Raw genomic sequence first — 25,252 nt, forward strand, 5'->3', positions numbered from 1 at the left:
ACTTTGCAAAAATTAAAGACTCGGTGATATAAATAAGTTGGCTACACACTTTTAGCATGTTGGTCTGGAGCCTGTATCGTAACAGTTAATGGTCAATTCCTAGTTGTGACCAGTACAGATAAGGATCTGTCGTAATATTGCTACACATACCAGGTAAAATATGCACACCTGTCGTCTTCTCCTCGACACAGATTTCCGGGTATTGGCGCATGGTCAACAGAAACCCCCGGGCCATGTCCTGAATAGTTTATATTTGTACCGTGACCGGCTCTCGGGCGCTTTTCTCGTTTGACGAGATCACTTGCAACATGTAATCAGCCGACATTAGGGTTCCTTGTTTTCGGAACACCTCGCCTCCTATCATTCCGGATATAACAGCGTAAGACAGCCCAGGAATCATTCGACCATTCGCTGTTGGACAATTGTGACGACACGGTCTTGTCGTTTTACCTCCAGTCTTGGTGATTAAATTTCCAAAACAATGAAAAGCAAATTATTTTTTGCACTTCTGGTATGTGCCATTGGGTACATCATCGCCCAGAATAATCGGAGAAAAGATGTGTATTACCAGGCTAACACTAACGTTGTCAGGGAGGTGTTTGTTCCCATCAGTAGACCCGGCAGTAACAACGTCGGTCCCACCGTAGACTACATCCTCCTCGGCGGTAAGAAGCGCATGTCTTTACTTCTTTTTATTTATATTTTATACATAAATGATTTATATCTAATGTTTGTTATTCTTTGTTTAGGAAAATGTAATTGAACATTTAGATTTTTTTTATTTTTTTTTATTGCGTTTCTTATTTTTAAACAATCAGTTTGGCGATTGTTCGGATCGGAAAAAAATTAATTACTTAAATTTGAGAATTAATATAAATATAGCAGATATTTATGATCGTGAAGAAAACCATCGTCAAAGACTAGCTCAGACTATCCAAAGGTTTGAGTTATTTAGATATACCAACAACTATCCTTTTTTTATAATATAAGACGATTATATGGACCTGGACCAGAAGTTTGAAAAGCTTTGTGTAATTATCTAATTTTAGTATAATATATAATTTGTGAACTAATTAACAAGAAAAAACACCTAAAGTAGGGGAGGGGAGGGGGAGGGGAGGGGGTTATGTTGTTTACCCCTTTGTTTCGGCGTCTCCTCAGTTCCTATAGTTGTCCCTATTATTGACATTAAGGATGCTCTATAACGTACAGTATGTCTCTTTACCAGAGTGGGGTTGGGGGAGGGGAGGGGAGGGGGTTGTGTTGTTTACCCTTTTGTTTCGGCGTCTCCTCAGTTCCTATAGTTGTCCCTATTATTGACATTAATGATGCTCTATAACGTATGTCGCTTTACCAACAGTCGGACTTACCGTGATCTATTTCATCCTCTGCAATGGTACCAGGGATTTGATTGCATGATCCTTGCTGACAGTTCTCACTACCGAAGAGCACCAGGTCAAAGGTCAGTATGTTGTCATCATCAATCGGGAACCTTCGGCACTTTCCGTAAACCATATGTACAATGAAATCTAAAACAATTCATGTTTATTTCGAACTTCAAGAGATACTTTTTTTTGTTATTTGCGATATTGTATTGTTTGAAACTTTGCTTTCTAAGAGAACATCCCTTACGAGAGGACACAAAAATATGACTTCGTAATAAGCAGGAAGTCGAGATAAACGTGTTTAAGTAGATATAACAATATATACAAGTAATTTGTAAAATAACAAAAACACATAGTTAAGTTAACCCTTTCACCACTGTAGACCACAATGGACTCATCTAAATAAAAGGATGGTAGAGTCTACTTAAGTTACTTATTGGTATAAGTGTTTGAACCCTTCTACAGTTGTATTGGTAGTTGTAGTCTACTATATTGATATTGGTAGTTGCACCGTATTATATTGGTATTGGTAGTTGTACCCTATTATATTGGTATTGGTAGTTGTACCCTGCTATATTGGTATTGGTAGTTGTAGTCTGCTATATTGGTATTGGTAGTTGTACCCTACTATATTGGTATTGGTAGTTGTACCTTACTATATTGGTATTGGTAGTTGAACCCTACTATATTGATATTGGTAGTTGTACCGTATTATATTGGTATTGGTAGTTGTACCCTATTATATTGGTATTGTTAGTTGTACCCTGCTATATGTACCGTATAATATTGGTATTGGTAGTTGTACCTTACTATATTGGTATTGGTAGTTGTACCGTATAATATTGGTACTGGTAGTTGAACCCTACTTTATTGATATTGGTAGTTGTACCCTGCTATATTGGTATTGATAGTTGAACCCTACTATATTGATATTGGTAGTTGTACCGTATTACATTGACATTGGTAGTTGTACCCTGCTATATTGGCATTGGTAGTTGTACCTTACTATATTGGTATTGGTAGATATACCCTACATTATTGGTATTGGTAGTTGTACCCTGCTATATTGATATTGGTAGTTGTACCCTGCTATATTGGTATTGGTAGTTTTACCCTACTATATTGATATTGGTAGTTTTACCCTACTATATTGGTATTGGAAGTTTTACCTTACTATATTGGTATTGGTAGTTTTGCCCTACGATATTGGTATTGGTAGTTGTACCCTACTATATTGGCATTGGTAGTTTTACCCTACTATATTGGTATTGGAAGTTTTACCTTACTATATTGGTATTGGTAGTTTTACCCTACGATATTGGTATTGGTAGTTGTACCCTGTTATATTGGTGTTGGTAGTTTTACCCTACTATATTGGTATTGGTAGACTATATTGGTATTGGTAGTTGTACCTTACTATATTGGTATTGGTAGATATACCCTACATTATTGGTATTGGTAGTTGTACCCTGCTATATTGATATTGGTAGTTGTACCCTGCTATATTGGTATTGATAGTTGAACCCTACTATATTGATATTGGTAGCTGTACCGTATTACATTGACATTGGTAGTTGTACCCTGCTATATTGGCATTGGTAGTTGTACCTTACTATATTGGTATTGGTAGATATACCCTACATTATTGGTATTGGTAGTTGTACCCTGCTATATTGTTATTGGTAGTTGTACCCTGCTATATTGGTATTGATAGTTGAACCCTACTATATTGATATTTGTAGTTGTACCGTATTACATTGACATTGGTAGTTGTCCCCTGCTATATTGGCATTGGTAGTTGTACCTTACTATATTGGTATTGGTAGATATACCCTACATTATTGGTATTGGTAGTTGTACCCTGCTATATTGATATTGGTAGTTGTACCCTGCTATATTGGTATTGGTAGTTATACCCTACTATATTGGTATTGGTAGTTTTACCCTATTATATTGGTATTGGTAGTTTTACCCTGCTATATTGGTATTGGTAGTTTTACCCTACTATACTGGTATTGGTAGTTTTACCCTACTATATTGGTATTTGTAGTTGTACCCTGGTATATTGGTATTGGTAGTTGTACCCTACTATATTGATATTGGTAGTTGTACCGTATTACATTGACATTGGTAGTTGTCCCCTGCTATATTGGCATTGGTAGTTGTACCTTACTATATTGGTATTGGTAGATATACCCTACATTATTGGTATTGGTAGTTGTACCCTGCTATATTGATATTGGTAGTTGTACCCTGCTATATTGGTATTGATAGTTGAACCCTACTATATTGATATTTGTAGTTGTACCGTATTACATTGACATTGGTAGTTGTCCCCTGCTATATTGGCATTGGTAGTTGTACCTTACTATATTGGTATTGGTAGTTGTTCCGTATAATATTGGTACTGGTAGTTGAACCCTACTTTATTGATATTGGTAGTTGTACCCTGCTATTTTGGTATTGATAGTTGAACCCTACTATATTGATATTTGTAGTTGTACCGTATTACATTGACATTGGTAGTTGTACCCTGCTATATTGGCATTGGTAGTTGTACCTTACTATATTGGTATTGGTAGTTGTACCCTACTATATTGGCATTGGTAGTTTTACCCTACTATATTGGTATTGGAAGTTTTACCTTACTATATTGGTATTGGTAGTTTTGCCCTACGATATTGGTATTGGTAGTTGTACCCTACTATATTGGTATTGGTAGTTATACCCTGCTATATTGGTATTGGTAGTTATACCCTACTATATTGGTATTGGTAGTTTTACCCTATTATATTGGTATTGGTAGTTTTACCCTGCTATATTGGTATTGGTAGTTGTACCCTACTATATTGGTATTGGTAGTTTTACCCTACGATATTGGTATTGGTAGTTTCACCCTACTATATTGGTATTGGTAGTTTTACCTTACTATATTGGTATTGGTAGTTGTATCCTGCTATATTTGTATTGGTAGTTGTACCCTGTTATATTGGTATTGGTAGTTTTACCCTGCTATATTGGTATTGGTAGTTGTTCCTTACTATATTGGTATTGGTAGTTGTACCTTACTATATTGGTATTGGTAGTTGTACCCTGCTATATTGATATTGGTAGTTGTACCCTTCTATATTGGTATTGGTAGTTTTACCCTACTATATTGGTATTGGTAATTTAACCTTTCTATTCTCGTAAGACGTCTGTTCCTCAGTTGTTGTTTTTTGATTCAGACACGGATTACTTACCGACAGTACAACGAGGGGGTTTGGCCTGGCTCAATTTCACAGGATATTCTACTGGCTGTTAGCTTTTCGAATAGAATGTAGTTACATTGTTTTAAACATGTGTTGTTTTGTTTATTGATTCATTTAAATAACGGAGGTACGGTAATCTAGTGGTAGGACGCCGGGCTCGTGACCGAAGGGTTGCGGGTTCGCGTCACGGCACGGCACTGTGTTGTATCTTTGAGCAAGATACTTTACGGTAGTTGTACCCTGCTATATTGCTAGTTGTACCCTGCTATATTCGTATTGGTAGTTGTACCCTACTATATGGATAGTTGTACCCTGCTATATTGCTAGTTGTACCCTGCTATATTCGTATTGGTAGTTGTTCCCTGCTAAATTGGTATTAGTAGTTGTACCCTACTATATTGATAGTGGTACCCTGCTATATTGGTAGTTGTACCCTACTATATTTGTATTAGTAGTTATACCCTACTATATTTGGATTTTTAGTTGTACCCTGCTATATTGATATTGATAGTTGTACCCTTCTATATTGGTATTGGTAGTTTTACACTACTATATTGGTATTGGTAGGTTTACCTTACTATATTGGTTTTGGTAGTTTTACCTTACTATATTCGTATTGGTAGCTGTACCCTGCTATATTGATATTGATAGTTGTACCCTTCTATATTGGTATTGGTCGTGGTGCCCTGCTATATTGGAATTGATAGTTGTACCCTACTACATTGGTATTGGTAGTTGTACCATTTTATATTGGTAGTTGTCCCCTGTTATATTGGTATTGGTAGTTTCACCCTACTATATTGGTATTTGTAGTTTTACCCTACTATATTTGTATTAGTAGTTATACCCTACTATATTTGGATTTTTAGTTGTACCCTGCTATATTGGGATTGGGAGTTTTACCTTACTATATTTGTATTGGTAGTTGTACCCTATTATATTGGTATTGGTAGTTTCACCCTACTATATTGGTATTGTTAGTTTTACCCTACTATATTGGTATTAGTAGTTGTGTATTGGTAGTTTTACCCTTCTATATTGGTATTGGTCGTTTTACCCTACTATATTGGTAGATGTACCCTGCTATATTGGTAGTTGAACCCTGCTATATTGGTATTAGTAGTTAGTTGTACCCTACTATATTTGTATTAGTAGTTATACCCTACTATATTGGTATTTGTAGTTTTACCCTACTATAGTGGTATTGGTAGTTTTACCCTTCTATATTGGTATTGGTCGTTTTACCCTACTATATTGGTAGTTGTGCCGTACTATATTGGTAGTTGTACCATTTTATATTGGTAGTTGTCCCCTTCTATATTGGTAGTTGTACCCTTGTATATTGGTATTGGTAGTTATACCCGACTATATTGGTATTGGTAGATGTACCCTACTATATTGGTATTGTTAGTTTTACCCTACTATATTTGTATTAGTAGTTATACCCTACTATATTTGGATTTTTAGTTGTACCCTGCTATATTGCTAGTTGTACCCTGCTATATTGGTATCGGTAGTTGAACCCTACTATGTTGTTATTGGTAGTTTTACCTTACTATATTCGTATTGGTAGCTGTACCCTGCTATATTGATATTGATAGTTGTACCCTTCTATATTGGTATTTGTACCCTGCTATATTGGGTTTGGTAGTTGTACCCTACTTGGTATTGGTAGTTGTAGTCTGCTATATTGGTTTTGGTAGTTTTACCTTACTATATTTGTATTGGTAGTTGTACCCTTGTATATTGGTATTGGTAGTTGTTCCTTACTATATTGGTATTGGGGGTTGTACCCTGCTATATTGATATTGATAGTTGTACCCTTCTATATTGGTATTTGTACCCTGCTATATTGGCATTGGTAGTTGTACCTTACTTTATTGGTAGTTGTCCCCTGTTATATTGGTATTGGTAGTTTAACCCTTCTATTCTCGTAAGATGTCTGTTCCTCAGTTGTTGTTTTTTGTTTCAGACACGGATTACCTACCGGCAGTACAACGAGGGGGTTTGGCCTGGCTCAATGTCACAGGATATTCTACTGGCTGTTAGATTTTCGAATAGAATATAGTTACATTGTTTTAAACATGTGTTGTTTTGTTTATTGATTCATTTAAATAACGGAGGTACGGTAATCTAGTGGTAGGACGCCGGGCTCGTGACCGAAGGGTTGCGGGTTCGCGTCACGGCACGGCACTGTGTTGTATCTTTGAGAAAGATACTTTACGGTAGTTGTACCCTGCTATTTTGGTATTGGTAGTTGTACCTTACTATATTGGTATTTGTAGTTTTACCTTACTATATTCGTATTGGTAGCTGTACCCTGCTATATTGATATTGGTATTGGTATTGGTAGTTGTGCCCTACTATATTGGTAGTTATACCCTGCTATATTGGTATCGGTAGTTGAACCCTACTATGTTGTTATTGGTAGTTTTACCTTACTCTATTGGTATTTGTAGTTATACCCTGCTTTATTGGTATTGGTAGTTGTAGTCTGCTATATTGGTATTGGTAGTTCTACCTTACTATATTGGTATTGGCAGTTTTACCCTACTATATTGGTATTAGTAGTTGTGCCCTACTATATTGATAGTTGTGCCCTGCTATATTGGTATTGGGAGATGTAACCTGCTATATTGGTATTGGGAGATGTAACCTGCTATATTGGTATTGGGAGATGTAACCTGCTATATTGGTATTGGTAGATGTACCCTACTATATTGGTAGTTGTACCCTATTATATTGGTATTGGTAGTTCTACCCTGCTATATTGGTATTGGGAGATGTAACCTGCTATATTGGTATTGGGAGATGTAACCTGCTATATTGGTATTGGTAGATATACCCTACATTATTGGTATTGGTAGTTGAACCCTACTATGTTGTTATTGGTAGTTTTACCTTACTATATTGATATTGGTAGTTGTCCCCTGCTATATTGGTATTGGGAGTTTTACCTCGCTATATTGGTATTGGTAGATGTACCCTACTATATTGGTATTGTTAGTTTTACCCTACTATATTGGTAGATGTACCCTGCTATATTGGTAGTTGAACCCTGCTATATTGGTATTAGTAGTTAGTTGTACCCTACTATATTTGTATTAGTAGTTATACCCTACTATATTTGGATTTTTAGTTGTACCCTGCTATATTCGTATTGGTAGTTGTACCCTTCTATATTGGTATTGGTCGTTTTACCCTACTATATTGGTAGTGGTAGTTTTTCCCTACTATATTGGTATTTGTAGTTGTACCCTGCTATATTGGTATTGGTAGTTTTACCTTACTATATTGGTATTGGTAGTTTAACCTTTCTATTCTCGTAAGATGTCTGTTCCTCAGTTGTTGTTTTTTGTTTCAGACACGGATTACCTACCGACAGTACAACGAGGGGTTTTGGCCTGGCTCAATGTCACAGGATATTCTACTGGCTGTTAGATTTTCGAATAGAATATAGTTACATTGTTTTAAACATGTGTTGTTTTGTTTATTGATTCATTTAAATAACGGAGGTACGGTAATCTAGTGGTAGGACGCCGGGCTCGTGACCGAAGGGTTGCGGGTTCGCGTCACGGCACGGCACTGTGTTGTATCTTTGAGCAAGATACTTTACTCCGCTTGTACCAGTCTACTCAGCTGCAAATACGTATGTGGTTGGGTAGTGCTAGAATTATAGAATGCTAGCTGTGAGTGCTGAAATGGCAGCACTGGTTGTATGCTCCCCAGGGAGTTGAGACAGATATTGACTGGTTGCAAACGCCCTATAACCACGGATAATAATTTGTGAACCGCTTTGCGACGACCTTCGAACTAGGTTGTGATAAAGCGGCATATAACAACCTCGAATTATTATTATTATTATTTTTTATTTAAATTATTTGATATCAATAGGAGATATAAAGAGAATATATAAATACTTTCGGCTGCATGTATTGTACTGAAGTGTCAATAAAATTACAGCTCTAACGGTTAATGTAATACCTTACCAAGTTTCTTTAAAATATATCTACTTCGATCTTTACTTTAATCGCCAAGTCGGTTGATTAGCAAACACGAAACCACACTTCAAATTGAACATGAATATATTGTCCATATTTGACGAGACACAAGGAAAATCGTCCAGGCCTCACTCTCCTTGTACGGGTTTACACACGGGTACTAAAGAAAATCGATACCACCGGGATCCATATCTATATTCGGCGGGGGACACCTTTAAATTGTAGTGGACAGCATGCCTTGGGTAGATGCATTATTTTTTTCATGAAAAAGTAATAAAATCTCACAAATGTAATATAACTATGAAACACAGCAATATCTCAACTATGCTGTCACGTTACTTCTCTGCGCACCGTGACTCCCGAGGTATTATAATAATAGGTTTAGTTTTGTCCTAGAGTTATGTCCCTTTGATGTACTTGTAATTGAATTAGTTAGACTCTAATCATTCGTTAGTTACTAGATATTAGACAGGTTTAATGTTCTATAATTGTAAACGTGCGATAGTCGTTATCAACACATATCGGATATACATGTAGTTGTGTTATAAAACTCTGACTGTCAGACAGGTGTAAGTAGTCAAACACTCTTCTTAACTTCAACAACAAAGTACCAAACTGACATTTAATATCAGATTCTGACAGGGAACATAATTAATTAAACAGGCTTTCATTTCACACAGCAGTGCACATTTTGACAATTTTCACATCTGCATGGTGGCCTGGAAGTATCTACTTCCCGTTACCTAAGGACGACAACGTACATCTATGGCAGCGGAAACCGAGCGACATCCCACAGTATCTCTCCCTCGTTGTCATTGTCCGGACCTCGGCATTGTAGTGAAGTTTAAAAGATCGATAATAAACAAGGGTAGAAATGTTTGTTGTTGTCGATAGTAAACATAATGATCATTCAAAATACTTGTAGTTCTGTACGAGTCGCTTCCCTTGCACTACGTCCAAAAGCCTCTGTAATTGATAAACTTGAATATCCTATATGAATGACAAGGAATAATCAAGAGAAAAATTTAATGAACTGCTGGGCGCGCGAAAATCTCGCAGGACACTCGCTCGGCACTCATTATGATGGCCGCATATTTCTATATATATTCAAGATAAAAAGTAACAACGAGTTAAAAAATAACATTGCCATTCTCATTGTTTAGAAATATTTTTGAAGTCATTTTCAACAAAACTAATCCTAATCAATCACATATTGCGATGTTTTTGCAAAAACAAACAAACAAAAATACAAATTCAAAATTGAAAACACACAATTGCAGTAATGTAAATATGAAAATTCGACCAAAGCGATTTGAGAATTTCGTATGAAAACAAAGAATAATACGTGCTATGGCTATTATATGATAAAATATAAAAATGTGTCATATTCATAGAATCCATCCCTGATGTGAGGTATTGATAAGGTTATTATCTTACCCTGGACAGGTGTATCCGCACTTTTACCGGTGTGAGATCTCCTTGTCTCACCCTAGGGTTGATACACATTGGGAAAACAGGGTAAGGGAAAAAAAGCATTCACCCCCTTGTGGGTAAGATAGGGGAATCTCAACCCACGAGGAAAGATTCTTAAGTTGCCAAACACTCGGCAAAGCCTCGTATTTGGCAACATAAGAATCTTCCCCCTCGGGTTGAGATTCCCCTATCTCATCCCAAAGGGGATGACTGATTCTATTATTCAAAGCCAAGGGATACAATATTGAGCAGGAGACCCGAGGCTTTGCCGAGGGACTTTTTCTCAATATTTTATCCCGAGGGTTTGAGTAACCTTATCCTTACCTCACATCACGGATGGATTCTATTTCTTGCTTATTACCTTCAACCCGTAAAAACAGCTGCTCTTCTAGTAAAGTTGTAAAATGTCTGCACAATTCTCATTTGCATATGAAGCCCGGATGTCAATTGTAAGTAACGTCAATGCCCCTGACTTACCCAAAAACGTCATAAAATGACGTCACGAATAATGATTCCCCCGCCAGCATGCGCGTGTTAGCGATCTAGACCCGAGGATCGGATAGAATTTTCCAGCACCGCCGGAAATGCGGATATCGCGGTCTAGCATGCAAGAAAAATGATTACATCAAAGCATTTTCTATAGAACAATTGTTCTTATCGTATCCAAGTATGTATACTATAGTTATGGAACTTGAAATGCTGTGACCTTGAAAGAAGGTCAAGGTCATTGATATAAAGAAACTAAAAATAACACTCCATCCCAAGTACTTAATTACCAAGGACTTCGCACATGAAATAAGCTCACTTGCCCTAGGTGAGCTTAAGCATACTCCAGGACCAATCCAGCCGATAGTTTACCTGCCAATTTATTGAGCTTTGGCTGGTCTCCACTTTTAAACACGCTCACACCGGGTATCTCGATACAATGTTGGCTGGTCTCCACTTTTATACTCGCTCACACCGGGTATCTCGATACAATGAACCATAGAACGCACAAACAACACAGAGTCAAATGTATCGAGTATGGAAAGAGTGAACGGAAAGTTCTGGAAAGTTGATTCAGACAACAGGTTGATATTTACACCTGCATTACTTATACAACTTTAAAATATTCAATATTGAGTAAGTGATGATTGCGACATGTATTAAAGACTTGTGTGTAGTAACGGGTTGGAAGACTTGTGTGTAGTAACGGGATGGAAGACTTGTGTGTAGTAACGGGTTGGAGGACTTGTGTGTAGTTTGTTTGTTTGACGGGTTGGAAGACGTGTGTGTAGTAACGGGTTGGAAGACTTGTGTGTAGTAACAGGTTGGAAAACATGTCTGTGTAGTAACGGGTTGGAAGACTTGTGTGTAGTAACGGGTTGGAAGACCTGTATGTAGTAACGGGTTTGAATATTTAAGGAAGACGTGTGTGTAGTAACAGGTCGGAAGACTTATGTGTAGTAACGGGTTGGAAGACTTAAGGAAGACTTGTGTGTAGTAACGGGTTAGAAGACTTGTGTGTAGTAATTAACGGATTGGAAGACTTGTGTGTAGTAACGGGTTGGAAAACTTGTGTGTAGTAACGGGTTGGAAGACCTGTGTGTAGTAACGGGTTGGAAGACTTGTGTGTAGTTTGTTTGTTTGACGGGTTGGAAGACGTGTGTGTAGTAACGGGTTGGAAGACTTGTGTGTAGTAACGGGTTGGAAGACTTGTGTGTAGTAACGGGTTGGAAGACCTGTGTGTAGTAACAGGTTGGAAGACTTCACATTATGTTGTCAGGATAGGGTTTATCATGTTTGGGCACAATGCACCAAAAAGGTAGCCCTTCATCGCAGAATACAACCAACCAAATTTTACCACTGTATCTTTTGGTTATTGAGAAGTCACTTCAAAGTTATCGTAAACTTGATCCGTGGGACCTTGAACGTCGGTCAATGTAACACATGTATCCAAGCAGGGTATTTGTCAAATGTCATCCACTTGGGTCTTTTTGTTATTGAGAAGAAGTATCCCCCCCAAAACAAATCGTCCTTTCGTGCGAAGTCAATTAAAATACATTGTATGTAAAATAGAAATAAGACAAAGTTCAACGTAAGATTTTTGAAGATTTTATTAAGTTTTATAGTTGTATTTTGGCCACATCTTTTTGTACAAGTCATACATACGTGAAACACTTTATAAGACTCAGAAAAAACAGAATTCACGCGGTCAATGACCATTGCATGATCGGAATGCTTCGATTGATGGTATTCCTGACATTTAATATCGTTCGGAGCACCTCTAGATATACTGATTTTCTCGGCAATGAGAATTAGTTAAAGCCATAGGTGATACAAGGTGCTCCGTACATATTTTGGCCACATCTTTTTGTACAAGTCATACATACGTGAAACACTTTATAAGACTCAGAAAAAACAGAATTCACGCGGTCAATGACCATTGCATGATCGGAATGCTTCGATTGATGGTATTCCTGACATTTAATATCGTTCGGAGCACCTCTAGATATACTGATTTTCTCGGCAATGAGAATTAGTTAAAGCCATAGGTGATACAAGGTGCTCCGTACATATTTTGGCCACATCTTTTTGTACAAGTCATACATACGTGAAACACTTTATAAGACTCAGAAAAAACAGAATTCACGCGGTCAATGACCATTGCATGATCGGAATGCTTCGATTGATGGTATTCCTGACATTTAATATCGTTCGGAGCACCTCTAGATATACTGATTTTCTCGGCAATGAGAATTAGTTAAAGCCATAGGTGATACAAGGTGCTCCGTACATATTTTGGCCACATCTTTTTGTACAAGTCATACATACGTGAAACACTTTATAAGACTCAGAAAAAACAGAATTCACGCGGTCAATGACCATTGCATGATCGGAATGCTTCGATTGATGGTATTCCTGACATTTAATATCGTTCGGAGCACCTCTAGATATACTGATTTTCTCGGCAATGAGAATTAGTTAAAGCCATAGGTGATACAAGGTGCTCCGTACATATTAATTCAACCGAAGCTCTGTCATCACCAAATGCAGATATGGAATGTTTGGCATTGATTGGTCACGTGATTGTATAAAGCTTAATTGGATGGTTTCCAAATCCTCCAGCATAGAATGAACGGGGCCATTTTGGTTCAGTGGTAAGTGCGATGAAATATCACAGGCATCATGACTACAAATGTTTGTGTTGTAAATATTGTCTTAAGACTCTAAATGCAACAAAATCACCAATGTAGGTATTTGACTAAACCATAATGGCGTCACAATATGGCCTCGACACAGCGCTATCATGTCGAGGCACCTGAGGTCAACACCATGACACGACAGTTGAAGTATTACTCTACCATGTATGATGTTAATCGACTTATCAAATTTTCATAAATCTTTCACTAAATGATAAGGAACAGATATATGCCAATGATATTTCTTCGCGTTTAAGGGTACACCTGACCAGGCAGCCACTCATTCTTATTTGGAAAACACTTTTCCATGACAATTTGATAGTTTAAAATAATGTTTTACGAATTATGAAATGAAAAAAGAATCACACGATTAATGTTAACCTTTACAATGGATGTAGTGAGTGTTTCTCCATTAACGATTTAAATCATTGAAACTATTGTTATCAGAACTACAAACAACTACTAAATGTTATTAACTTCACACTGCGATTAAATTACGGTTGCTACTAGAGAGTATATAAAAACTCCGAAGAATAACGGAAGTTGTCTTTCGTGGTTATAAAAAAATGGTTCAACTGATCAAGCGATAAATCTTGAACTGTGAAACACGTTGTCAATATAAAACACCTCAAAGTGAAGTCTCAATGAATAGTCCTTCAATGATACTAACATTTCCGGTAGATACTTGAGTTTTTGAAATCGTCCACTTAACGTAACCATTATAAGATAAGGGTATAGATCCGAGGGTGTAAGCGTCATGTAGTCTGGAGTAAGTAATTATATAACCTCACACGTGCCTCGATGTGTGAATATGCTCCGAATATTGTCAACCCGGGACCCCAATCTTGTTTCAGCACGGGTCCACATAACAAAACTAACATTTAACATTGAATTCATAAAAAATATATGATAACAAATAGTAACATACTCGATTATCCAAAGAGCAAGTTAATAGTTAGGTTTGTCACTGAAACAGCACAAGAATTCGACAACAGCAATTATCACAGAATGCTTCAAACTTCGGGTTTAAATGGTGCGACACGTGACTCTACGGGTTTAAATAGTTCGTCTCGAAACGTGACTCTATGTCAAACTTCTGTCAAACACCAATGACTTCGATTTCTAGATCATCAAAATTCAGCTCTGACCTAAAAACGAAACCAAAAAATATGCAAAATAGTCCACTCTCGGTGGCTCGGCAGCTCCATTGAGCATGGTACCTACAAATCGCCCTCTAACCCCTACCTAACTTTTTCCATAAAACTTACCCGTATTAAGGTTTCGAAACCAGATTTTGGCGTTTTACTTTAATTGATAGATGCACTTTTTCAAAATCAATTAAATTTAACTTTAAATAAAAACAACATATTTCCCAACACATGAAAGCGATATAAATAAATAAAAAAATGCACCTAGTAGGTGTGTGATAATGTGTTCTGGTGTATCGTGTTTATATACCTATAACACAGGAGTCCTGTCAACATTTATGCACACAGGAGTCCTGTCAACATTTATACACACAGGAGTCCTGTAAACATTTAAACACAGGAGACCTGTCAACATTTATACACACAGGAGACCTGTCAACATTTATACACCCAGGAGACCTGTCAACATCTATGCACACAGGAGACCTGTCAACATTTAAACACACAGGAGTCCTGTCAACATTTATGCACACAGGAGTTCTGTCAACATTTAAACACACAGGAGTCCTGTCAACATTTATACACACAGGAGTCCTGTCAACATTTATACACACAGGAGACCTGTCAACATTTATACACCCAGGAGTCCTGTCAACATTTACACATAAATACAGATATTTTGACAGAATATGACATAAATAATGAATCGATGACAGCAAGGACATTATTATTTTATGAATAGTTCATTAATAATCGGTATGTGAGCACAACAAAATCATCATGTCAGCACAACAACAACAGGCTCAAAGGGCTTGTATCGCTCACCTGGTATTAATATCACATAAAATTCCAGGCTTAATACTTGTACAGTGTAACATTAGCTATGACTCTTAATCATTTTACACATTTGACCCAGAGATCTTGACATTCTAGCAAGTCATTTCGATTTGAACATACTGGATTGCCCTTTATACCAGTAAGCTACTGGCCAGATAGCATCACCCTGTTTTGTTTTGGTTATTGAGAAGACATCTTTTAAAGTTGTTACCCATTTGACTATGTGATCGTGAGTCACTGTCATTCACATGAACAAATTGAGAGCTCTTATTTCCAGCATGCGACTGGCCAAATACCATAACCTTGGGCCTTTAAGGGTGAATGTTTTCAAAACATTTGATCCCTGTGTCTTTCAAACAAAATTCGTAGCTCTTCATCTGAGCATATTACTGGGCAAAATTTAGATGAAGTAGTTTAAATATGTTAATACATCTGACCCGTACCCTTGACAGTGGATCGGGGTCATTCGTTTGATTAAATTCTGCTGTCACTCATCCTAGTATGCTACTCCACAACCAGGATCTTTTGGATCTTCAGAAGTCGACCAAAGAAAGCATTTAAGACCGGACGGACGACGGAGGCCGCGCCACGTCACAAGCTCACGTGGACCTTCCGGCAAGGCGAACAAGAAATATCGTCAAGTGTGCACAAAAAATACATCGTCATTTAACCAAACTTCATAATACAAATGTAATGCATCTGGTGTAATATACTTTTAAAAAGTCATAAAAAGACAAATATTGATTGTTCAATCATAATGCTAACTTTGAACAAGAGTTAGGTGAAAAAATAACACCAAAGACTTATATATTGCATAAGGTATGTCTTCCTGAGTCATGGTAATGATATAGATAACTTCTGCCCTATAGTATTTCTCTCCTGGTGGAATATGATTACATCATCGAACTGTACGAGTTATACCCCTTCCCGATAGGTATCGATAGTTGTTTTATAATAATAATAATCAAAAATCAATGAAAATATGGAATAATATTAAGAAAAAGTTTCATTTTACCATATGGTTAATTTTCAAAATATTTCAAAACCGAAAATTTCTCAAAAAAACCCTCTCTTAGACTATAAAACAATTTCAGAACAAAGGGTGTTAACTATTCCACTGAAAATAGCAGTCTAATCTAGTCCAAAAGTAATAAAACAAATCTATTAAGATACTTGATCAAAAGGGAAGTAACTCTTTCTAATTGAGGAAATATCTGATCTCCGTACTATACATGGAGAATATAAAACGTTAAATAATGTCAAACCAATGTTAACTGGTAGTATCCCTTCATAACCAAATGAAAATGGAGCATTATTCCCTACATTTAGTTCTTCTGTGCAAACTTCATAACTATTTGATACACGTGTTTGATCAGCGGATATAACTTTCATTTTCAATAAATACTAAAAATGTGTAGATTTATCAAAGCAATGGCCTGAAATTTGCATAAGCCTGGTTCTAGGTTAACTCCGCCCACATCTACCATCGATGACGTCATACAATGGTACTGTGTTCCCACAAGTACTGTCATGGGATGTTGTCATGATCTACGGGAAGGTTCTCGGATGGTTTTGGAATAAAAGTCAGTTTAAACTGTAAATATATATACACGTAGACAGCTATAGACAGCAATCAACTTATAGTATAATTAGTATAGCGTAAATCTAAATGTCGCACTCTGCTGCATATTACAGGGACGGTTTACCCAGCTAGGGTAACACACCGTGATTTAGTGTACTTTATAAGGCGTTCTATAATATCACATGATGCTTACAGAAAAAATATCTCTCAATGCAGCTAAAACATAAACTATCGTATTCCTGATAACTTCCCCGACAGGAGGGATACACGCATCACAAAAAAAACGTAGAAAAAGACACTCGTTAATCCGATACAACGATAATCCGACACATCGTTAATCCGGACCATCTGGGACAGAAATCTCGCCGGCCGGACGTTCCACTTCACACGTTATTCTATTTTCGATATTAAAATATCTTTACATTTATTAGATATTAAGACGAGGTTGTTCGTCATGGTTCCCTGTCCTTGAGGTAAGTAAATTTAATGCATATGTATAATTGTTATTTTTATTTGAATTGAACATGATTCGGCATCCGCTGTGTGTATATATAGCAACCGAAGTCGATAGCAATCGTACTTTAAACTCCAGCTCCACAGTAGGGGCCCGGATGTTGGAACGACCAGGGCCTAGTGGCGACCGGTTAATGGTGGCCGGATTAACGAGAGTCCAGATTATTTACAAGGCTCGAATTTATATGTCTAGCTTTAGAGTAATTAAAAAGTGTATGTGACACCGTCCCTACACTCTTCATCTATCTCTACATATCTATTTAAACAGTAAAATAATATACTGTGACCTCCTTAACGTTTACTTAACACAAAACGATTATAAGTCATATAAAAAAATCAAACGTCAAATAGGGAAATGTAAGTAGACTGGTGATTTATAATCATTATTCACTCATTATTTACAAAAACATATATATAAATAAATCGATAACTTTGGGTCTTACTGTTTGTACGGAGTTGATAGCCCCCTGTTTCAGATTGAGAACATTGGCTATTTCCTGTACTTAACCGATCTAACGAACCAAAAGAAAACTAACTTTCTGATGGATATCATATGTAACATGTAGATAGATTGTTCCGACTCGGGAACATCAAAAAACGATAAAGCCATGTGGGTTTGACACACCCTCGATATCCTGGGGTTTGATTGATTGATTGATTGATTGATTGATTGATTGATAGGTTTTACGTCCGTTTCACTACCGAGTAGTTCGGTTATCCAGCAGACGAAAAATACCCAGGGGTTACGCTCACTTTCGCTCTCTACACCCCTGGAATATGTCATAATAAAATTGAAGGCACGCAGCTAGCTATTTGATTGGTCTCAGGTAAAAAAAACTTGACCAATCGCTAGGCTAATACTTGTCCTTTGAAGATTACAAAGGAGAGACGCCCGACTTCAAAGTCTGTCATTTTTTACCGTTACGTGACCGCGAGATTCTTTTGATGTATATCAAAGAAACGAAGTAGTCTTCTTGTATCATCAACAAGGTGGCGCACACTGAGCCTTCAACTTCGGAAAGAGTTATTCCTCGGTAGTAGAGAGCGAACGTGAGCGTAACCCCTGGACATCGAGGATGGGTTTGACATCGCTGAGTACAGAAATCACAAACGGTCATTGTGATAGTTAGCTGTTGGTAACATGACCCCTTAATATAAAGTCTAAGAGTCAGACATGCTAATACATTATCTGACATTTATCTCTACCTACAGGTAGTCCTCACTATTGCACCTTCGTTGAATAAGAAAGGATATGAAATGACACAATAGCACTTTTCAAATATCAAATAAAACAATCACACATAATTAATTATATACGTTGGATCAAAGGGGCTGTGCTATCAGAGCTGCAAAATCATTGATAAAGGCACTTTACCATTGGTGGCGTGGTACAAAAGGCACGTTTAGATTCACTAGTGCATCATCATACAAACGTAAGGTACTGATAACGAGATTCGGAACTTCTAACCTAGGTTGGTGCTAGTTTGACACAAGGATCTGAACGAAATGTAGACTTCAGTCCAGTTCTGAATATTTTCTTATATGTTATAAATATGCTTACAAACACAACACATGTATTTCACTAAATCCGGACGGTTTTTATAGAAAATGAATTTTGACTGAAATTTGGACTCTGACTTCCTCGTCACCCGGCGTATCGACTGGACTCCGATTAGTAATCACACCACAAATAAATAACAAATAATGCTGTCGTCCAAGACCACATTTTCTTAAAAATAATAATTAGAACTTTTGACAATCATTTTTTTCAGTTAGTTTTTTGGTATTATATTTAAATAATCCACAAAATCTAACAAGTAATATTTATATGATTAAGTTATCTTCAAGCATTTTGTTAATATTCACTCAAGTGTTTAATGATCTTCAGCACCTACTAGATTCTAGTGCTTTTTAAATTGTGAAAATAAATTCCGCAAATAAGAGATGTCCGTCACAGATTTTGCAAAATATCACAAAGAATTGGTATTTGAATTTATTTTTTGAGAAATTGAGGTCTGGACATCCTGATAATGTATACCACAGTTGTGATAAGTGATATTTCACACATCCCCAATCTTAAAATAGACAACTTAAATTAGAATAGAATGAGCAGTGCATATCACGTGACTTTTACCGGAACTGACTATTTGTCAGACTTCCGCCTTTGTCCAACGAACGGAAGAAAGCAGAATGGTGAAGGCGGGAGATCGTCGATTGATGCTTTGTGATCCGGGTCACACAGACTGACGTCAGCACCTGCACGCGCCAGTTTTTTCATTGCGAGCGTGTTACTAGCACGGGATGCATAAAATATCGGTGTCCTATCGGAGTTATCTTTCTTGTTCACTGCCGCTCCGTTGGTGATGAGAATATCGATAATGCTGACGTCACCACGATGGGAGGCCAGGTGTAGAGCGGAACAGCCGCCAGGAAGACCCTCGGGCTGTCCCATCTCTAAGTCTACCTCCACACCCGCCTTTAAACTGAATTTCACTAGCTTTCGACATCCACGTAACGCAAACGCGTGGAATGGCGTCCAGCCTTCGACGTCAGTGGTAAACACTGTCTTTGCATAGTCCTTTCGATACTTTAGTAAGTCTTTGATGTGCAACGTGAGAGCTTCCTCGTCCCGTTTCAGCATCCCCATCATTGAGATAGCTTCGTTTTTAGGGTTAATCTCCTGGTTCTGAGAAATCTCGGACACCAAGCCTTTTTTTTTCTTCCTATCATTGTCTGACATGAGTTTCGGTTTCTTTGACTTCCGTGTGAGAGTTGTGATACTCAGCATTTGGCTTCACGTGGATGGTTTATACGATCTGTGGGATAAAAATCAAAGTCAGGTTTAATACAATATTACGGTACATCATATCCAATGTCAAGCTCGTACAACTAAATACTGTGAGTAACATCTATTTACATTTGTTAGGAATTGTCCCATATAAACATACAAACGGCAGATGTGAGTTACACTGTTGAAACATTATCCTCGCGTGCTGCGATCGTGAGGTCATTACAACTGTGACGTCATGATCATAACACTCGGGATCAGTGGCCAATGCTGGCTATTGGCTGTTCCAATAATTGAAATCCGACTAGTGTTGTGACCCAGGTATCACGGGTGTGACCAGACCCTGGGGTAAATTATAATACCATGATGGTGTTCACCTCTTTACGCTATGTAATTGTGTGTATGAGAATGACCCAGGGACTAAGTCTCCATGCGTGCACCAGACCCTGGGGCCATCTAGGTAGCATACAAATGTATACGTATTCGTCTCCAGGGGTGGGGCCATTCCTTTTGCCTAATCTGAGTCTCCACCAACAGAAAATGCTTCCAACCAAAAAGGGTAAATATGAATCCCTTACGTCCAGAGAAGTCGATAAAAATATTACTCTCGAATTGTGCTTTCTTGGCCAGCCCAACAATTTGTGTAGTTTGATTTCCGACCAGCTCGGCATATGTTAAAGGCACAGAATATTGTTAACGAAGTTTAACAACAGGTACGGCGTAAGCAAGTTTTACCTGCGATTACTACTATCAAAGTACTTTTAACCAATGTTCTGTAGAGAAATTGGCGACGAATTTCATTATCTGTTTACATGTGCACATCAACCAATTCTCAATGGTAGGCGAAAACATATGCCCAGATATAATTATGAAAGACCGAACACATTTAAATATCATACATTATTCAATTATGTAACACAACATGAATTGACATCATTGGCTAAATTTATTACCAATATTAATGACATAATTAATTTACAATACTAATGTCCATCCTGTTCCACCGTGTATTATTGTCACCCATTTGTATATATGTATTCTCTACACTGTATTGTTTATGAGAATAAAACAATTGTCATTGTCATTGTCACTGCAAGCACCAATAAGGAATTAGTTTAGACCAGAATTCGAAGAGCACCCGTGACGAACTCGTTCGAACCCCCGAGAGACCGTTAACACAATCGCTCAGCTTAGTATTATTATATTCACATATGATTATAACATAAAGATGGCCGAGTCGATGATACTCGTAAAGCCGTGAACTTTTCTCCGAACTGACTCTAAATATAAATTCTATCCCAGTATATGTTGACACGACACGGTGCTCTCCACTTGAAGTTTAAATATCCTTTAAATAGCCGACACTATCAGAATCTATGTTTTTATAGATAAAAACGAACGGATGCGTTCAAACCAATGTAAACTAAAAGATCGAAGTGTTTTGTTTTTTTAATAACATTTACATTTATAAGATAAATATCAACCTTCAATCAAAAGATGTGGGTCGCCGTAACCGCATTCCATTTAAGATTCCTAATTAGATTTACCAATGGGGAGGAAAATTCGAGACTCAGGTGATCACAAACTACACAATTATTTTACGTACACAAACAAGATTGGAATTTCATTCGCATAGAAGTTTAAGGTCCCAGTTAAAGACTACGTTTTACGGAGTTTAAGTCAGTTTTGAGAAACTGTTAAATAGCTCTTGCTTTTAACACAAAATCTATGAAATGATGAAAGACATTGTATTTGTTGATTTGGTCAAATTTATCTGACAAATGTATGGGGCATGGTTTCAAAGGTAAAATTACAACTACAAATATTTGCAATTGTAAAGCTTCAGCAATTGTTTTCTTCATGGCAGTTCCTATCGATTTATTTATATATATCTGTATATACTTATCAGTATTACCACACTGTTGGAATTACTTCTTTGCCCCATATCAGTATTATATATATATATATAATATTTGGCTGGGGGAAATAAAATATTTGAAAAAAAAAACAATAAAAAAAAGAGATTAAAATAAAAAAATTAAAAAAAAATGTTTTCTTTGTATAACATTTTTAAAAAATCGGTTTGAATATAAGGACTGGCCTGAACGCGCACCGTATATACATGTACTACCGTATAAGTATACGCCGTCAAAGTGAAGGTAAATCCTTATTTATCCCTTCATCAATGGAAAGGATTTGGTGCCATTTTTTTCAACTGAATGTTGGTCTCTGTTCAAAGTTTCGGTAATTTACTACAATGTAAATTTGTCTCTTCCTGGTCAGCCCGATATCCAGGGGTAACGCCCACTCCTGGAATATGTCATAGAAAAATTGAAGGCTTTAAAGTCTGGTGCCGCCCCCTTTGTAATCTTCAAAGGACAGGTATCAGCCTGGCGATTGGTCAGGTTTTGTTACCCGAGACCAGTCATGTTATGACATATTCCAGGGGTGCAGAGAGCGAAAGTGAGCGTAACCCCTTGGATATCGAGGATGCCCGGATGCCCGGATGCCCGGATGCCCCTGGATATCGAGGATGCCCGGATGCCCCTGGATATCGAGGATGCTTCCTAAGTTTGAAACTAACAATCAGACATTAAAGAGATCAAAATCAGTCTTACAGTTTTCTTTATAAATTCAACATTATAGAAACGAAGGCAAGTCTAAGACCCCGGGTTTAATATACATAATAAAGAAATATATGTTTTTATGTTTTCTTTTTTTCCGACACAAAAAATAACCATTAATTGAATGTGAAGTTTTGCTAACGCTGCCCGAAAGAAATGTTTTTTTCTTTTTAAATTTGGTTTCTTTCGTTAAAAATACGATTTACAGTGTTGGTTTTGGTGACGTGCGGTGTGGTGAACTCAGCGATCAGTCTCCGTATTGTTTGACAGCGCACATCAGGAGTTATTTCAGATTTAAAAATTGCCAATTTAATGTCCATTTAGTCAATGGTCTAGTTTTACAACATTATTTGACTTAGTATTTTGTAATATCTCGTAACGACAACAGTCGTTTCAGATCATCGCATCTCCCGTCGTTATGATGATGATAATGTACGTGTAGCAGTAAAACGTCAGAATAATTCGGACTAATTTTTCGCGTGCGTTTGATATCCTTGATGTTTGCCAAAGAAAATTTATCCTCTACGTTTCCTTTAGAGAAATAACATATTCTTGATACATTTTACCATTTTCCACATTCAATAATTAACTCTATATTCGATGCCGTAAAATTTCGTTGTACCGATTTAAATTTGCAGTCTCAGTAGATACAATATCATCAAGCTGAAGTTTATTTTTTGGAAAAATTTGCCTTCTTGACGAAATAATTATTCAACCTCACTTTTTTTTTATATAAAATGTCCTTGAAAAAGTTCTTTAAAAATGTCCTTGTGTATCACATAAACAGAGAGATCAGATATAACAGACCCTTATTGAAATGTAAACGTTGTGATAGACGCTCGATAGTTATGAGGTTTCTTTCAAATAAACTGAAAGCTTTCTAAATGTCACGTACTGAATTTCCAGGAAAACTATTCCACACTTTCTGCCGCGGTAAGCAAGAAAATCGATTCGTTCCTGAGGTAGGTTCACTTACCGTTTAAACGTTTATCCGATAACCAGTATCCGCTAATAATAATGGCTTCTCAGAGTACAGAACATCCATAAAGTAGTCTGTCAATTATATAAACACTCTCAGAATCTTCGACCACCGTCAATACCGACTGACCAAGACATTTACAACTCAAGCTTACACCTTTCTCACGTATAACAGTTAAAACCATATCGTCTGTCGGGTACATTCTATATATAGATATTGATCACAGCACCAGCGCAGGCAAACCCGCTGTAAAATGGACAATCAATTTTTGGAATCCGTACAAAATTGCTTACAGGTTTGTCCATTGGTTGGTCTGGCGGATTATTCGCATCATAAGTACGTATACTATACACTATAGCTACTGGTAGAAACGGCCTCGGTCCCATTTGTGACCCGAGTCCAAGAGCGAGCGTTACGTCGTCCTGGAGATTACAATAACGTTATCCAAAATACGAAGACTTGTATGGAATTCCCGTTCAGGTCACACATATGCCGTTAAACAAACAGTTGGTAGGGCCCAATTAAACAAGTACTGAACCGTCCCATGACGTCATCCACATTTATACACGATTAAAACACCTCGTTGATTGCGCCTTACATGTCGCTTGCTTACATTTACATAGTTAGAACGGTTATTACTATTTATTTAAAGGTGACGCTAATACTCTGTGGCGGTATAATACATTAAGCGGAATTGTGTTAGGTTTTTCAGTTTTCCCCCTCCTGCTACTACTTCACAGAGTTGCTATTACTCACAGACCATACACATATACTGGCCATTGCGGGTAGCTCTGGTCAGATCGATGTTTAAATCGACCATATATTGGTACGCCGAACCGAGTATAACCTGTGTAGGCTTGCTTTGTGGATCAGATATATTTAAAACAGCTTTTTTGTATGTGCAGTCAAAATGTAGGTCGACTTCAGTGGTGCTGAGCTAAGGTATACAATAGCTAGAACGTTTCTACTCGTCAGAACAATACACACCTTGCTTGGTGATAGCCATGTCTACTACACACTATATATATACATACGTAACACGCATATGTGTGATCTGAACGGGAATTCCATACAAGTCTTCGTATTTTGGATAACGTTATTGTAATCTCCAGGACGACGTAACCTCGTTCTTGGACTCGGGTCAGTCACGATTACTTTAGCTCTAAGGGACATAAGCACGGATTATTGTGTATTTTAAACGATTTCGTTAACTATTACATCAACTATGACGAAACAAATAGCCTGTCCGGCCGTGTACAGTAAATAGGATTTAATACGAGACGGCGGCAGGCGGTTTCTTGTTTCTATACAAACTGTCATATACAATAACAATTTAAAAGTCAGAGGGCCAAACGCTAAACCTGTCACATGATAGGGAAGATTTGGCCATGGAAACAAAGTCTTGATTTTATAGAAAGAGTGACATTGTTAATTTGTATATTACGCACATGGAATTGACGGATAAATAAAAGATCTCTAATCGTCTCTT

At 37.2% G+C, this 25,252-nt stretch overlaps 1 protein-coding gene and 2 long non-coding RNA genes across 10 annotated transcripts in view; 2 read left to right on the top strand and 1 right to left on the bottom strand.

The window, feature by feature from the left end:
- The first annotated feature begins 297 nt into the window (after positions 1-297).
- LOC110466169 lies at positions 298-8,111 on the top strand. Of its 2 annotated transcripts, none has more exons than XR_002464708.1 (3): positions 298-665; positions 1,361-1,462; positions 8,001-8,111. It is a non-coding gene; the product is annotated as an uncharacterized LOC110466169 (long non-coding RNA). The 2 variants fall into 2 exon arrangements; XR_002464709.1 differs by lacking the exon at positions 8,001-8,111 and adding an exon at positions 6,609-6,719.
- Positions 8,112-12,199: 4,088 nt separating this feature from the next.
- LOC110466161 lies at positions 12,200-16,236 on the top strand. The gene is made up of 2 exons (XR_002464703.1): positions 12,200-12,875; positions 13,097-16,236. It is a non-coding gene; the product is annotated as an uncharacterized LOC110466161 (long non-coding RNA).
- Positions 16,237-19,166: 2,930 nt separating this feature from the next.
- Positions 19,167-25,252, bottom strand: part of LOC110466151 (serine/threonine-protein phosphatase 6 regulatory ankyrin repeat subunit B-like) — a 34,697-nt gene continuing 28,611 nt past the window's right edge. For 5 of the 7 annotated variants that reach the window (XM_021522492.1, XM_021522491.1, XM_021522493.1 and 2 more), the window contains one exon: positions 19,167-20,188. In XM_021522492.1, coding sequence (XP_021378167.1) covers positions 19,516-20,160 — 645 coding nt within the window. In that variant the 5' untranslated portion in view covers positions 20,161-20,188 and the 3' untranslated portion in view covers positions 19,167-19,515. The other 2 variants (XM_021522498.1, XM_021522494.1) reach the window with 2 other exon arrangements.

The sequence above is a fragment of the Mizuhopecten yessoensis genome, unplaced genomic scaffold (genome assembly GCF_002113885.1).
Source record: "Mizuhopecten yessoensis strain PY_sf001 unplaced genomic scaffold, ASM211388v2 scaffold11121, whole genome shotgun sequence".
NCBI classification, from domain to species: domain Eukaryota; kingdom Metazoa; phylum Mollusca; class Bivalvia; order Pectinida; family Pectinidae; genus Mizuhopecten; species Mizuhopecten yessoensis.